The sequence below is a fragment of the Rhinolophus sinicus genome, linkage group LG01, assembly GCF_036562045.2.
Source record: "Rhinolophus sinicus isolate RSC01 linkage group LG01, ASM3656204v1, whole genome shotgun sequence".
In the NCBI taxonomy this organism is placed as follows: domain Eukaryota; kingdom Metazoa; phylum Chordata; class Mammalia; order Chiroptera; family Rhinolophidae; genus Rhinolophus; species Rhinolophus sinicus.
The window spans coordinates 69,352,253-69,369,414 of record NC_133751.1 but is presented as its reverse complement, the minus strand read 5'-3'; the positions used below and the strand labels follow the sequence as shown (position 1 = coordinate 69,369,414).

Sequence of the window (17,162 nt, the reverse complement as noted above, 5' to 3'; positions counted from 1 at the left end):
ATACAAACCAATTTGACATCCTGGATGAATTCTTTGAAAAAGTACAACTAAAACAGATACAAAATGAAACAGAAAATTTGTATAGTCCTATATATGTTAAAGAAATTATATCTGTTACCAAAATCTTCCCAGAAAGAAGACTACAGACCCAGAAGAAGAGAAAGGAAGTTTTCCCAACTAGTTTTATGAGGTCAGTGTGCCCAGAATATCAAAACCTGACAAAAATATTACACAATATAGAGAAAAGAGAGAGAGAAGAGAGGAGAGAGAGAGAGACAGAGAGAGAGAGAGACAGAGAGAGAGAGAGACAGAGAGAGAGAGAGAGAGAGAGAGAGAGAAAGAGAGAGAAGGAGAGGACGGGGAGGAGGGAGAGGGAAAAATTATAGACCAATGCACCTCATGAACATAGATGAAAAGTATCTTTTAGCAAATCAAATCCAGCAATATAAAAAATGGATAATACATTATAACCAAATAGGGTGTACTAAAGTTAGTTTGACATTCAAAATGAATGTAAAAAAAAATCAAAGTAATTCACAAAAAATTAAAATAAAGGAGAAAAAGTATATGATAATTTCAACAGACGAAAAATAGAGCATTTAACAAAAGTTCTGTATATGTCAGATACGTTTGATCTATAGTGTTCAAGTCGGCTGTGTATTGATTTTCTGGGTGGATAATCTATCCAGTCTTCTAAGCAGAATATTGAAGTTCACTACTATTATTATATGATAATTTCTGCCTTCAGATCTGTCAATATTTGCTTTATATATTTAGGTGCTCTGATGTTGTCTTATGTATTTATAATTGTTTTATCTTCCAGTTGAATTGACCCCTTTATTATTACATAATGACCTTCTTTGTCTCTAAAGACAGTTTTAAAGTGTATTTTGTCTGATGAGTACAGCTACCCCTGCTTTATTTTGGTTACCACTTACATGAAATATCTTTTTTATTCCTTCACTTTCAGCCTACGTGTATCTTTAAATCAGCCACTGTGTCTTTTGGTGAGCTTAATTCATTTACATTTTAAGCTAATTAATAAGTGATGACTTACTTTGCCATTTTGCTGTTTACTGTTTGTTTTTCAGTTGTTTTGTCCCTCTTACTCTTTTCCTTTGTTATTTGATGAGTTTTTATAGTTATTTGCTTTGTTTCTTTTCTCTTCATCTTTTCTGTATCTGTTACAAGTTTTCTTTTTGGTTAGCTGAGGCTTGCATAAAATATCTTGTAGTTATAACCTATTTTCATTTGACAGCAGTTTAACTTCAATTTCATACAAAACACTGTCCTTTAACTCCCCCACCACAACACTTTGTGTTCTTGTGGACAGTTGGTTTCCTTTTATATTGCACATCCATGAACAAATTTTTATCTATTAAATTTCATATTAGGGATAAAAATAATTTATGCACCGCCTTTACTGTGTTAATCTGTTAATATCTATATGTTTACCTTTACCAGTGGGGTTTATGCTTTTGTATGCTTTTATATTGTTGTTTACTGTGTCTTCACTTCATTTGAGCAAGTCATAACGCAGAAGAGACCTCTCGGTGTGGTCCCGTGTGCATGTGCACTTGCTGCAGGAGTGGTACCAGTGTGCAAGGTGCAGGTTCAAGTGGAGCACTTGCAGACATAGGGTCTGGGGTGTGTGCATGGTTGCAGAAGAGGGGTGTCAGCTCTGGCACTGGGGACGGGGAATCCAACAGTCTATATAAGTCGTTCTGGATAGCTCTGGCCCTTGGGGTGAGGGTGCAGCTGCTGATTGGGGCCCAGCTGGGGGCGTGGCGGGAGGCGGGATTGGGGGGGTGGGAGGGGACAACAGTGGCTCCTTCTCTGTGGGAGGCACAGTGGTGTGAACTCCAGGCAGCTTCATCATCTGGTATCAGTATACATGTAAGCTGTGTGTGTGTGTGTGTGTGTGAGTGTGGTGGGGGTGGAGGGTGAGGGGGAGTGGGGGGGGGTCCTTGATGGCAACAGCTGCAAGTGTCCATGGCAGGGATGAGGGCTGTTGAGGTCTTTCTGTTCTCCTTTTCCCCCATAGGGGGCAGTCACACTCATCCATACTGGCAATAAGCTGTGCCAAACTAGGCGATGAATTGACACAGGTATGCTTCCTACACTTCTCTATGCAACCATCCGTGGTTTTTCTACTCTCCAGGATTTCTGCAGCAAATTTATTATACTCTGGAACTCTCGCAGAGTTATTTTCATCAAGATGTAGTTATTTGTTTTTCTTTCTTTTTTCTTTCTTTTTTGTGGGGGAGACATACATTGGGTCCTCCTTAGTCTACCAGTCTAATGATATACTGTTGTTATATATTTTGGGGAAATATTTAGGGGTGGAACTTTCCACACAACAGAAAAATACGCATTCTTCTCAAACGCAGATGGAACACATTCCCCAGTTGAGATCACATGTTAGGCACAAAGCAAGTCTTAAAATTTAAGAAGATTGAAACCATTGCAAGTATCTTTTACAACCACATGGAAAGACACTAGATCATCAGCCAGAAAACTGGAAAATTCACAAATAAAATGAAATTAAACAACACATTCTTGAACAATTTTTGGGTCAAAGAGGAATTAAGAAGAAAATTTAAAAATGACATTGAGAGAAACAAAAATGAAAACACATCAAAACCTACAAGATCCAGAAAAAGCAATAATAAAAGCTTAGGTAAGAAAATAAATCTTAAACGTGCTTATCAAAAAAGGGGCGGGGGCTGTAAATATGTGAGGTGATGGATGTGTTAACTCATCTGTATTCGTGTATCAAATCATCACATTACACGCTTTAAATACATTATAATTTGATCAGTTATACCTCAATGAAAAATTTAGTTCATGCCCTCATTTTAGAAGTTATGAAGGGCAGGAAAGATGTTAGAAGACTGAAACTGCAAATATTAGGTTGGTGCAAAAGTAATTGCAGTTTAAAAGGTTAAACAATTGCAAAAACCGTAATTGCTTTTGCACCAACCTAATATTTACAAGCGAACACTGGGTAAACTGGATGCATCATTGTTCGTTAATAAATGGAGGGGTGAGAATCTCACACATAAAGTATGTTTACTAATATCATCTGTCTCCTTCTTCCACTGCAATAAAAAAAATATCTGGAGAAAGTGGGAAAAGGAATTTTTGATAACTTGCGGTCTCCGGCTTGCTTAAATTACTTTCATCTTGTGCTATTCTACTGCCCTCTGCTGGATGTATGTGATAATTGTGACCTCAAAGCTAGTTCTAGCGTGGTAGCAATAGTAATCATTGCCATCATCATCCTAGCAGCAAAATAAAGATCAAGCACTGTGCTAAGTGCTTTACGTGCATTATCTCATTCAATCCTCCTAACAACTCTATGTCTAGAAAATACCATCCTCACTTGGTAGGTGAGGAACCTGAAGGATCAGAGGCAAATCAACCAACCAAGGTCACACAACTTAAGGGATCTGGGAATCAGATATTGGCTCTAGAGCCAGCTCTTAGCTACTTCCTGTTCACTAAAATATAAACTTCATGCTGTCAGCTGTATTGGACATAAATCTGGAAAGCTATTACCATCTGAGATGTGTGGATTAACTGATTAACGATGGAATCACACAAATGACTTTTATTCTAAAAAGCCCCAAGTAAACATCTTCCTCTAATTTTCCCTCTTAAGAAGTGCCCAAATTTATCACAAAGGAAAAGTTCACTCCTCAACTAAGAGCAGGAGAGAGTGTTTCTTAGGGTTTCTCAAAGTGTGATCGTGAATCTCCTGCATTAGAATTCTGTGAGTTACTGGTTCCGCACACAGAATTCCCAGGTACCAGGATGTATTCGTGGAAGACAGGACTTGTTGCTGAGAGATGTGATACGAGCTAGTAGGATAAGGGTGGAGAGAAAAAGAAATCAACGGTGGCTCCTAGAATTGGGTGGGTAGTAGTGACATCAAAAGAGATGGGACTGGAAGAAAATGTGTTTTATTGTTAGTAGTTCAGTTGTGGTAGTTGTTATCTGGCAGTAGATATAAAATTGGGAGTTTCGGTTTAGATAAGTTTGTGATGCCAAATAGATAACCAAATAAAAATGGAAAATGGTGGAAACTCCAAAGGAAATAACTGAGACGTTTTGATTTGGAACTAGTCGTGTGTTTAAGATCTATCCATGTTGTTTCACAGAAATCTATTGCTTCTAATTGCTGCACAGTACCTTGTAACCTTACCAATGAATAATGCCCAGATTGCTTCCAAGTCCTGTCCCCGCAAGTTATAGCAGTAAGCATCCTCCAATATGTCCCCTGTGAAATTATAATATGTATATATATACTGGTTTCTACCTCTGGCTCCTGACCCAGGGCTCCTGACACCTTTGTAAACTCCTAGGTGTTATGAACACTAGGAGCATCTCCTGTTCTATGGAAGCACATCTGGGTGGACTCTTGAATGGGGCCAGGTCACCAGGAAGACCAAGCGATGATTAGAGCCTCTGGAGAGGGGAGAGGGTCTAGGAACAAAGTTAATTGATGATACCTATCTATGGAAGGCTCTATAAAACCCCAATAATAAGGGGTTCAGAGAGCTTCCAGGTGGGTGAACACATCCACACAGGAAGGTGATGTACCCCAACTTCACGGGGACAGAAGCTCATGTGCTCTGGACCCTCCCAGACCTCATGTATCTCGTCATCTGGCTGTTCATTTGTATCCTTCATCTTATGCTTAATACACTGGTACACAGAAGTGTTTCCCTAGGTTCTGTGAGCTGCTCTAGCAAATTAATCAAATCTGAGTAGGGGGTTGTGGGAACCTCTGATCTGTAGCCAAATTGGAAAGAAGTTGTGGGTAACTTGGGGTCCTACTTACTACTGGTGATTGGCATCTGAAGCGGGGTGGGAGCAGTCTTGTGGGCCTGAGGCCTTAACCTCTGGGATCTGACAGTATCTCCAGGTAGTGTTAGAATTAAGTTATATGACACCCAGCTGGTGTCACAGAGAATTGCTGGGTGTGGGGAAAACCTCCACACATTTACTACCCAAAAGTGAAGCATTCTGTGTGGGTAGTAGAGGAACACAGATGGCAAACTGAGTTTTTCCAACGCATTCCTTTAAGGTTCTCTGCATCCACTATTTCGGAGCATATACTCAGGAGTGAGACACACTTAATGTGACAAGGTACAATCTGACTTCTCTCTAGAACGGCTGTACCAGTCTGCACTCCATCAGCAGTGCCCGAGGGCTCCTCTAGCTTCACATCTCTCTGAATGTTCACCATTAACCACCCAAATGTTTGCCAACTGAACAGGTATAAAGAAGCACCTCAGTGTTTTAACTAACATCTCTGATAAATTTTTCTTAACACACGTGTAAGCCTTTTTGGACTTCTTCTATAAATTGCCCATTCATATTTCATCTTTTTTTTTTTTTTTTTTTAAGGATTTCTGGCTGTGGTAGTGAGCCTACAAGATGGCCCACAGTGATCCTTGCCTCATGGCACTCACACCTTTGTATAGTTCCCTCCCGCACTGGACAGGGCTGAACTGTGTAACCAATACGATATTGAGAACATCACAGTGTGTGAATTCTGAGATGAAGTCATAAGCTATCTTGGCTCTCTCAGATGACTTGCTCTTGGCCAAGTCTAATGTCATGTCCTAAGGATACTCAAGGAGTCTTATGGAGAGATCCACAAAGTGAGAAACAGCCAGCACCAACTTGCCAGTCATCTGGCAAGTGACTCATCTTAGAATTGGATCCTACAGCTCCTTCAAGCATGTCACCACGGCTGACATGCTGACTGCAGCATCATGAGACCCTGACCCAGAAACATACAGCTAAGCCACTCCCAAATTCCTGACCTATAGAAACTGAGAGATAAGAACTGCTCATTGTTGTTTTAAGCCTCTACATTTTGAGGTACTTTGTTATACAGCAACAGATTAATTAATACCCTGATGTCCTCTGTTGTTGATTTGTAGGACCCCACTGTACAGTCAAAAAAGAAGTCCCCTGTCAGTTTTAGACTTTATAAATGTCTTCTTCCAAACAACCATTTGTCTATTAAATTTGTCTGTAGGGTTTTTCTGAAAATAAATTCATAATTTTGGTATATTAAAAATAAAATAATCTTTTTTCCTGCATTATGGTCCATGATGGGTGGTGAAGATTGTATTTAAGAAGCCCTTCTACATCCTACATCACAAGATATTTTCCTACATTTACTTCCAGAAAGTTTATAATTTTACACTTCACAGGAGATTTTGGCTTACTTCTATACTCTAATCAGGACAGATTTACCTCAATAATTTTTCATTACAAGAACATGTTCCTTTAAATATTTGGAAGTAGGACAAGTGAAAATTATAAGCATAAAGCATAAAAGAACAGAAAAGAACAGAAAGAGCCTTAAGAGTGTCTATTGTGGTGCAGACCTGGGGGAGGAGAATAGGAGCCATGCATGAGGGGCAGAAACTTAACCAGAATTTTTACCCCGTCTCCACTATAGAATAAAATTCCTTCAAGATGTCAAAGATTAAAGACAGAAAGACTCTTCAAAGCAGCCAGAGAAAAGCAGTTAGTTATCTACAAGGGAGCGCCCATAAAACTATCAGCTTTCTCAACAGATTTCTCAACAGAAACTTTGCAGGCCAGAAGGAATTGGCACAAAATATGCAAAGTGATGAAAAGCAAGGACTTACAACCAAGATTACTCTATCCAGGAAAGCTATCATTTAGAATCAAAGGACAGATTAAGAGCTTCCCAGACAAGAAAAAGCTATAGGAGTTCATCACCACCAAACCAGTATCACAAGGAATCTTAGAGGGACTTCTTTAAGACAAATAATAATAGTAATAGCAATAACTACATATCTAGCAACTACATTTACTTTCAAAGTAAATGGATTGAATGCTCCAATCAAAAGATAGAGTGGCCATATAGATAAGAAAACAAGACCCTTACATACGCTGCCAAGAAACTCACTTCAGATCGAAAGACACAGACTGAAAGTAAAAGATACTTCATGAACATGGAAGTGAAAAAAGAATGTTGGAGTAGCAATACTTATACTTGACAAAACAGACTTTAAAACAATGTTATAGTGAGAGACAAAGAAGGACCCATTAATCCCACCCCTGGGTATTTATCCAAAGAAGCCCAAAATGCTCCTTTGAGGGGACATGTGCATCCATAGGATCACGGCAGCATTGTTTACAATGGCCAAGATATGGAGTGAGCCTGGTTGTCCGTCAATGGATGAATGGATAAAGAGTAGGTGGTACAATATAAAATGGAATATTGCTCGGCCATGGAAGGGAATGGGTTCTCGTCTTCTGAGGCAGCATGGATGGACCTGGAGTGTATTATGCTGAGTGGAGTACATTAGAGAAAGACAGATGCAATGTGATTTTGCTTATTTGTGGAATCTAAAGAACAAAATAAACCAACAGAAACAAACTCACGATACAGAAAACATTTTGATGGTTGCCAGATGGGAGAGGGGTTGGGTGAAAAGGGGGAAGGAATTAAGAAGTATAAATTGGGTGTTACACAGTAGTCATGGGGATGCAGGTTATAGCATAAGGAGTATCGCCAATAATATTGTAATAAATATGGTGTCAGATGGGTACTAGATTTACCAAGGTGATAGATGGGAGGGGGGTTCAGGGACAGGGCAAAAAGGTGATGGAATTGAGTACAAATTGGTAGTTACAAAATAGTCATGGGGCTATAGAATAAAGCATAGAAAATATGGTCAATAATATTGCAATTGCATGGAAAGGTATCATATAGTTGCTGAACTTATGGTGATCACTTCTTTAGGTATATAAATATTGGATAACTATGGTGTACACCTGAAACTAATATAATATTTTATGTTAGTTGTTTTAATAAAAATCCTAAACGAAAAAAAACACCCAGATACACCCAAATTAGGGACATTGTACAAAATTCCTGACCACTACTCTTCAAAAGTATCAAGGTAATGGTAAAAAAAGACAGACTACCACAGATTTAAAGAAACTAAGACATGATAACTAAATGCAGTGTAGTAACCTGGATTGGACTCTGGAACAGAAAAAAAGACATTAAGTTGAAACACTGGGGGAATGTGAATAAAATTACCATTTGCCAATACTTATGCAAACCAGACATTGAAAAATACTATGAAGCTAATATGAAAAACTGAGTGTAAAAGCTTGCAAGATTCTCATACATAATCTGAATTTCAAGTTCATCAAAACTTGATTGTTCATCAAACTCATTGTTCTCAAGTACTATAAATCTGAACTCATAAAAACACATTTCTACCATTAACATATCCACTTTTGTTTTAGATATTAGGGATCCATATAAAGATTTCAATTGGAAAAAATATCTTCTGAAACTAAAAACGTTTAACAAATTTATGCCACCTAGTGGTCACTGGGATAAATATGACTGGTGACTTAAAAAAATTACACATGAACTTCCTACTTTTGCCTTCTAACTTTGTACTAGCTTTAGTGTCGGTTGATCCATTGCTTTTACTATGTTTGCCTTTGTGAGATTATTTTGTTAATTTTTTTATTCATAATTTTGATATTTATTTCTTCTTCTTAAAGATGTCCCTATACATTTCTTATAATACTGGTTTGGTGGGGATGAACTCCTTTAGCTTTTTCTTGTCTGGGAAGCACTTTGTCTCTCCTTTTATTCTCAATGATAGCCTTGTTGGATGGAGTAATAATCTTGGTCGTAGGTCCTCGCTTTTCATTAACTTTGAATATTTTGCGCCAATTCTGTTGAGAAATCAGCTGACAGTCTTATGGGAACTCCCTTGTAGGTAACCGTTTTTCTCTTGCTGCTTCTAAGTCTTTCTCTCTGACTCTAATCTTTGGAATTCTAATTATGTGTTTTGATATAGACCTCTTTGGGATCATCTTGTTTGGGACTCTGTGCACTTCCTGGACTTGTATGTCTATTTTCTTCACCAAGTTAGGGAAGTTTTTAGTCACTATTTCTTCAAATAGGTTTTCAATCTCTTGCTTTCTCTCTCTTCTGGTATCCTTATAACGTGAATGTTATGCTTGATGTTGTCCCAGAAGTCTCATAAAACTATCCTCATTTTTTTGGATTCTTTCTTTTTGCTGTTCCAATTGGGTGTTTTCTGCTACCTTGTCTTCCAAATTGCTGATTCGGTCCACTGCTTCATCTAGTCTGCTGGTGATTCCTTCTAGTCTTCATTTCACTTATTGTATTCTTCATTTCTGACTGGTTCATTTTTATGGTTTCTATGTCCTTTTTTATGCTTGCTATCACTTTGTTGAAGTTCTCGCTAAGTTCCTTGAGCATCCTTATAATCATTGTTTTGAACTCTCCATCTGGTAGGTTGCTTGTCTCTATCTTGTTTAGTTCTTTTTCTGGAGTCTTCTCCTATTCTTTCATTTGGGACCTGTTTGTCTCATTTTAGCTGCTTCCCTGTGTTTGTTTCTCTGTATTAGATAGATCTGCTACTTCTCCCAGTCTTGGCAGAGTAGCCTTATACAGTAGGTATCCTGTGGGGCCCACTGGTGCAGTCTTCCTGGTCACCTACGCCGGGTACTCCAAGGGTGTCCCTTGTGTGAGTAATTACAATAGAAAATTAAGAGTTACACACAAACACACACACATACAAAAGAAGTAAAAAATGATGGCAAAAACATAAATGTAGAGGGGGTAAAAATGGTTAACAATTTTAGAATGTGTTCAAACTTAAGCGATCATCAACTTAAAATAGACTGCTATAAACATATCTTGGTATGTGTGAAATACATGGTAAGCACAAACCAAAAATCTACAAGAAAAGTACAAGAAATAAAGGGAAAGGAATTCAAACATACTACAGAAAGTCATCCACATATAAGAGAGCAAAAGAATAAGGAACAGAAAGGAACTACGAAAACAATTTGAAAACAATAAAATGGCAATAACTATATACCTATCAAGCACTTTAAATGTAAATGGATTAAATGCTCCAATCAAAAGAGGAACGGATAAGAACATGTGGTACATACTCATATATACAATGGAATATTACTTGGTCATTAAGAAAGAATGACATCTACAATTTGTGACAACATGGATGGACCTAGGGGGTATTACACTAATTGAAGTAAGTCAGATAGAGACAGGCAAATACCATATGATTTCACTTACATGTGGAAACTGAAAAACAAAATAAATAACAAACAAAACAGAAACAAACTCAAGGATACATAGAACTGATGGTTGCCATATGGAAGCAAGAGTTGGGAGGCTGGATTAAAAAAGTGAAGGGATTAAGATGTACAAATTGGAAGTTACAAAATAGTCACGGGGATGTAAAGCATAGGGAATATTGTCAATAACATTATAATAACTATGTATGGTGTCAGGTGGGTGCAAGACTTATCAGTGGGGGGATCACTTCATAAGGTATATAAGTGTCTAACCACTACGCCACACACCTGAAACTAATATAATATTGAATGTCAACCGTAATTGAAAAAAACTGTTTAAATTTTTTAAAAAGATTTGAGGGAATCTGTACTTTTGATAAATTAGTTTAACTGGGAGAAAAATGTTGACACTGTGACAATATCTACAATTGAATATCATTTAAAGGTATTCAAAAGTAGAATTTTTCAGTAAAATCAGTTTGGAAAATTCATTTAGATAGAAGAGTAGTTTTCTGGCTACATGAGCAAGTAGGATAATTGAAGTGTACTGAAAGATGATGCCCATTTTCATATCTCCATAGTATATATACTATATCGAATACCACCATAACCCATAACTCTACCAAGTCATTGTCTTCATTATGGTGATATCCTTGCAATATAAGAAACTGGACAACTGGAAAAGGGAGAAAAATAAAGGGATATTAAAGGTAAGGTGAGTATTCTTAAACGCTGAGAAAAAACAACAAAAAACCCACTAAAGTTCCTTAGAGGCAGGGTTAGCCACTCCATTATGTGCAGAATGAAAAGAACAGGGACAAGAGACAATGTAGGAGTATAAAGGGAATGTAATAGGAATCATCAAAGGGTCTGGTTTCTGCTCTTTGGCTCTCAATGTGTATCCCAGAGAAACACACTTACCCTGTCCAAACTCCTATATCCAGATCTATAAACTGATGTGATACAACAAAGGGATCCCCTTAAATTCTAATATTCTACCAGGCAATCACGATAGGAGAAACATTCCTGAATCCTTAACAAAAAGTAATTTTGGTACATCAACTTAATAAAACAATCAGGAAACAAGATAAGTAATAGCATTTAGCATATTTCCTGATACATGGTAAGTGCTTCATAAACATTAACTATTAGCAGACAGGAGTCTTGGAGAGAGGGTAAGAGAAGAGGAACAAAGTGGAAGAGAAAAAAGGGAAGGTAAGTCTACCATGCAGTATTTTCTAGTCCCAGTTCTCACACACACGTCCTCACACTCACACATTTAAGTATCTTCCTCATAAATGTGAACCAAAAATACTTTTATCATCATTCTGTATGAGAGACTTCTTCACTTAAAGAGTTGTTATTTAAGGAAAATAATATTATCACCTTTTGATAAGATGCAAGAAAAATGGTCTCTTTACACTCACTTTTATTAAACAAATAAGGCTGTAGTGGAACTTTTTTTATTTAATGCATAAACATATAAGTCTCTTTATTAGAGAAATTGTACATATTGGTAAATATGGTCAATGGTCACATCTATGGGTTAATTCTTTAAAAATCAGAACCAATAATTAGGATAGATTCTATGCTCTCTTCGTTACATTGTGAAGTGTCTTGTGTAGTCATATTCTATTGTTGGAATGACAGCTTGTACAAATTTCAAGAAAATTAGAAGATACCTAAAGGTCTTTAGCTAAGGAAAATAGATTGATCAATAACTCTATAATTTAAACTAACATTATAATTATCCATTTTATTAAGCAATAATTTCTCAGAAAAAAATGCATAAGACAAAATCTTACAAGTATATTTTTAAAATGCACTCATACAAGTTTGTGTCTCTTCCACATGAGGTTCTCTATAACTTTAAGACTACCTAACCATTCACATTTAATATTTGAATGTGAACCTTTCTGATGAGTATGAGTTCATGTAAGTCCAATTATTTTGATATAAAAATAAAGACAAGGTTGTCCATGTTTAAATGACTGGAAAATGGCCCTTTTACTGCCTATAAATTTGCCTGAGTAGGTTAGAAAATGAGACAGGGTAAAGAATATAAAAGCACTGAAGCAAAAGATAAAAAAACAATTACGTGGAAACCCTCCATAATGACTGATTCTAGGTTAGTATATATGTACTTGCCATAGAATCTACTATATTAGACTTTAATAAATTACTAATTTCTTTTCTATGTTCCATTGTACTTGGAAACAGTAAGAGCTTAATTTGTATTGGGGGGAACTGATGACTCCATTATGAATTACCTATGGAGTCTTCCCAGTTGCTACCCAGCCTCCAATGCAGAGATTATGCTCAGATTATGCATAATAGGATTTCAGGAGGAAAACTTCTTTGGACCAAACGTTCTTGGTTTGTTTCAATATCAAATCAGCCCTACGTGCCTCTGAGGGACACACTTTATTTGCAGAGCTTAGGTTTTCTGTAGTTCCAAGACAGTGATGACTGCTCAATCTACATCTAACACTGAGTGGCATGAACCAAGTCTAGACTCAGTCTAGCACCAAACTAATTCAAGTTATTTGGAATCTAAATCATTGACTTCAGCTACTTTTGATGAATCCATGCTTTGGGTACATGTATTTCAGGATTCAGTGGTTTACTTAATTTATTCATCTTGTTAACCCCAAAGAACTGAGTAGGACAATCATAGTAAGATAGAAGAAGGGTGCTCTTCTTGTAGAAAAATGGAAGAGAAAAATGGTTCGGGGAAAAAAATGAAAATACTATATTTTAAGAATACCTGCAACATATTTTATGTGCTTTACTTTTTAATCAACCTATTTAAGTTGAATTTTTTGTTTCAGAGAGACCTCAGACTACCACAACTCAACTCTGCTTTTACCTGAGGGGAAAGCACATTTTTATAACTTGTTAAACTGGAAATATACTTAGGGAAAAGATACTCAGGTGTTGTCTTCTAAATTAGTAGGTTACTCATCTTTCATTAATAAATGAAACCCATTGAGTTTCTTTTCCACCAACAGCAATGGTTTTATATTCACATACTCTTAGCCATTGCCTCTTCAGCAAACAAAAGCATCTAGGAAGCTTGTTTCAGGCTCTGTAACAAGGCAGAGCTAACAGGTGCACACAGGAACATTTGCTAATCAACTCAAGAAGGCAGAATAATCAGAATATAACATTTTGTAAATAAATTAAAGACTTCACTAAGACTTCCAGATATGAGGGGCTAAAACAAGTACAGGTACTGTGTCATTAAGGTTACACTAAATTTCCCAAAAAGGAAAATAAAAAATCCTAGGAGCCACTTTGCCACTAATCACACACACAGGTAAGGATACATATGAACACCAAGTTCTCCCCCTCCTTCAGCAACAGTCTCAATGATTTTCTTCATCACCTCAGCATGCCTAAAAGCAAAAGAACAAATCTTATAAACTTAGATCACTTAGATCAAAATAGGAGAAACAAGTTTTTGTTTGTAAAGAAGTCTACCTTATTACCAGTGAATTTTAATATATTAATAGTTAACATTATAAAATATTCTCCTCCCTACCCCCAGCAAGTCATATTAAGTCATGACGACAGTTTTATTGGAGGAGGGCGTAAGTTTAAAAAGCTCTGGTAGTCAAAAATGAATACAATGGCACTAGTACTTAGCTTTCCTATAATGGGGATGGGGGTAGAAAAACAGAGAAAGGGAAATCATGCATGCCAAGGCACAATTGCAGAGCAAGGGCTGTCTGCTGAGAAACAAAAAATAATCAGACCAGCCAAATTCAAAAGCTACATGGCAACAGTTGGTCGAGAGAGAGAGAGAGAGAGAGAGAGAGAGAGAGAGAGAGAGAGAGAGAGAGAGAGAGAGAGATTAGCTTGGTACAAATGTAATTGCGGTTTAGAAAGTTAAAAATAATTGCAAAACCGCAATTACTTTTGCACCAACCTAATACAATGTTGTGATGTTTTCTGTTTAAATATTTAGCTGAGAATAAGCCAACGCTGAATTAAAGAAAAGCTAATTGGTCAGTCAAGTTTATGTATATTTTTATTTGTCTTCATTCATACTGGTAAAATTTATCTGATTCTATTATGAAATATTTTGGCTTTATATAAAGAAAAATATTTATCTGAAGTTTTTGTCCTATCCACAAATATTTTTACAGCCAACTGCTGTCACTGCTATGCTAAGAAAAGAGTGATATCAAAGTAATTGCCTGGGCATACAAATTGAGAAAAGGGCAGCGTACCAAAGTAATGAATAGTATTTTCTATATACCCTAGCTTTAAAAATGCTGCTTTAATTTTTATGAATATAACCTTCATGACAGAGGCAGTCAACTTAGAAGATTAGAAAGTAAATGTATTAATTCTGAGGATAAGAAGGCATAATCTGAGGCCATTTAGGCAAGGCCTAAAATATCCTTGAAGTCTCATTTTACAGGCCCCTAGATTTTTCGCTTGTTTGCTTTTTTCTATATTTATATATTATGTATTCTATAATACAGTAATTTATTCAAAATGTTTAATATTAACTTCCAGTTAAATTACTTATCTCTTTTCCCAACTGAGTGAAATTTACACCTCGGAAAGAGACATAGCTTGGTTTGATAAGCACCATCCTAAAACCTCAAACCATAAAATTAAATCAACTATGTAACTCTCAAAAATGAAAACCTTTTAGATTAGATAATTTGTGGGGAGCCATGGTTGCAGTTAACTTTAAAGCCTTAATGGCTCGGTTTATACTTAACCTATTTCCTCCCCCTGAAGCAATTGTCTCTGCCTGCATCTGGAGAGTGCTTGCATGCTGCTCAGGAATGTGGTGGGAGTGGCCAATTCCCAGAACTGAAGGCTGATGCCTATCAGGGCAATTGATAAGATAATTACATTTGGGAGTTTCAGTAAATTTTGTGTCTCCTGTGTTAAAGTTAAAGATTCACTGTTAACTAAGTAATGCATTTTTGTACTTGTTAAACTGCACGTCCACAGAAGGTATAAATTCTGTGGACAGAATAAACTTAGTGTCTTCAGGATCACTGAAGTCCGCGATCGCCATCATCATATGTGTGAGTGTCTTATTTTCATTCCCACTCCCCTTGTCAGGAACCGTTCGACTCGTGGCGGCTGGCCCGCTACAATAATTCAAAACTAAAACCAATGACTCTTGAATTACTTTTCAACATTAACAGTTGACACAAACTGGAAAAATGAACTAGACTTTCTATGGGATAATGTTTGAGAATAAAGATGTTGTAAAAAATGAGAAAAAAATATTAACGAATTTTTGAGGGCTGGTCCGGTGGCTCAGGTGGTTGGGAGTGCCGTGCTCCTAACGTTGAGGTCGCCGGTTTGATTCCCACATGGGCCAGTGAACTGCGCCCTCTACAGCTAAGATTGTGAACAACAGCTCTCCCCAGAGCTGGGCTGCAGTGAGCAGCTGGAGGTTGGCGTGAGCTGCTGTGAGCTGCCGTGGGCTACCAGGAGTGTCTGTTGGTCAGCATGAGTGGCTGGCAGCCAGTGAGAGCTGCCGTGAGCTGCTACGACTACCTCAGCTGGGGCAAAGCGCAAGGCTCATAATACCAGCATGGGCCAGGGAGCTGTGTCCTACACAACTAGACTAGAAACAACGGCTTGAACTGGAGTGTGGGGGGAGGCGGAAGAAGGGGGAAAAAAAAGTTTTGAAAATTAGAATGTTGCATCTAATTAGTCAATGAAATATCAGAGTTTTCATCTGAAAAAATATTGTTACCAGAATTTCTCAATGATTTTCTGAAAGTTAACCACTAGAAATAACTAACTGAAAGAAATTATCATGTAACAACACCTTTTTCTTTTTTAAGGAAGAGTAAAGGGGAATAGAAACTCCACATATATCTCCCTTCACTAAGCAAAAGGAAATAAATAAGTCACCTAGAAAAAGCACAAGGTTAACTTTATACTCCACATTCACAGAAAGATACATCACAATAGAGTAAACCATGTCTAAACGAATGTTTTTTAATCAAAAAAGGATCTTCCAAACTATTTTTGGAGCTAAAAACAGGAGTAAAAATCACAAAGATCTACACTGTAACACAATACATACAAACAACAACAAAAAATTCTTAACACGTTGCGTACGGCAGGGTTTAAATCCCTCGTGAAGATTCTCGTGATCCGTATGCAACGTGTTAATTAAACATAACTTTGTAAAATATTTTTCCTTTTTCTTATGCACTTAAGCACAAGAACATTTCTAAGGAAGACAAATTGTACTTGCTTAATAAGTAAATTTTTTCTGTTGGGGCACTCATTTACAGATTCTCTAAGTAATAAATTCATGAAGTACCTCTCCCCCCAACCCCCAAACACAGACCTGCAAGGGTGAACTGAACACATAGGAGGTGGTGGGAGATGAGGGTGATTTTCAATGGTCACTGTTTTCTTCACATGATCTTGACTGATGTCTTCATACATGTGCTCAACTGTTAAAGGCTGCCGTTGCTGAAACCATAAAAAATGCTTTGAAATTATTGTTTAAAAATTTTTAGGCCTAAACTTCAATGTTTACATTTATCCCCATCTCCCACATTGCTTGCAATTCAGAGTGCTAGACTATTTAGAATTACCAGATTATTTGGTGGAAAGTTTATACCAAGAAGGGATGGAGGAGGGAGTCTGTCCATCAGGGTATGTGACAACCATCACCATCTAATGCACTAAAGATACCATAAAAAGGCAGGTGCATGGCCATCTAAACATTTTATAACTTTGTAACTCATACTTTAGGTCTATTTTGTTTTATTTTCTTGTTTCTCATTGTCACTGGAATGAGAGGTTATAAAAATTAATTTTATTTTAGCTATCCTTTAATTCAATTAAGTGGACGAGTTAAAAAAAGTTTTCTATCTTCAGGAAAAAAAAAACCACGTGATGTGATTATTCTGTAAATGCCTAAATATCAACAGGTGTGATCCCAAACAAAATTTAATACAACAAACCATGTTCAATTTCCCTCACATTTTGAAGGACTATGC

The 17,162-nt window shown here is 37.0% G+C and overlaps 1 protein-coding gene across 1 annotated transcript in view; it reads right to left on the bottom strand.

Annotated features, from left to right (window-relative positions):
• Positions 1-11,605: 11,605 nt before the first annotated feature.
• Positions 11,606-17,162, bottom strand: part of ATG3 (autophagy related 3) — a 28,153-nt gene continuing 22,596 nt past the window's right edge. The window contains exons 10-12 of the mRNA XM_019734833.2: positions 16,502-16,629; positions 13,488-13,556; positions 11,606-11,840 (exon numbers count right to left, since the gene is read on the bottom strand). Of these exons, the coding sequence (XP_019590392.1) occupies positions 11,759-11,840; positions 13,488-13,556; positions 16,502-16,629 (279 nt within the window). The 3' untranslated portion in view covers positions 11,606-11,758. The remainder of the gene's footprint in view (positions 11,841-13,487; positions 13,557-16,501; positions 16,630-17,162) is intronic.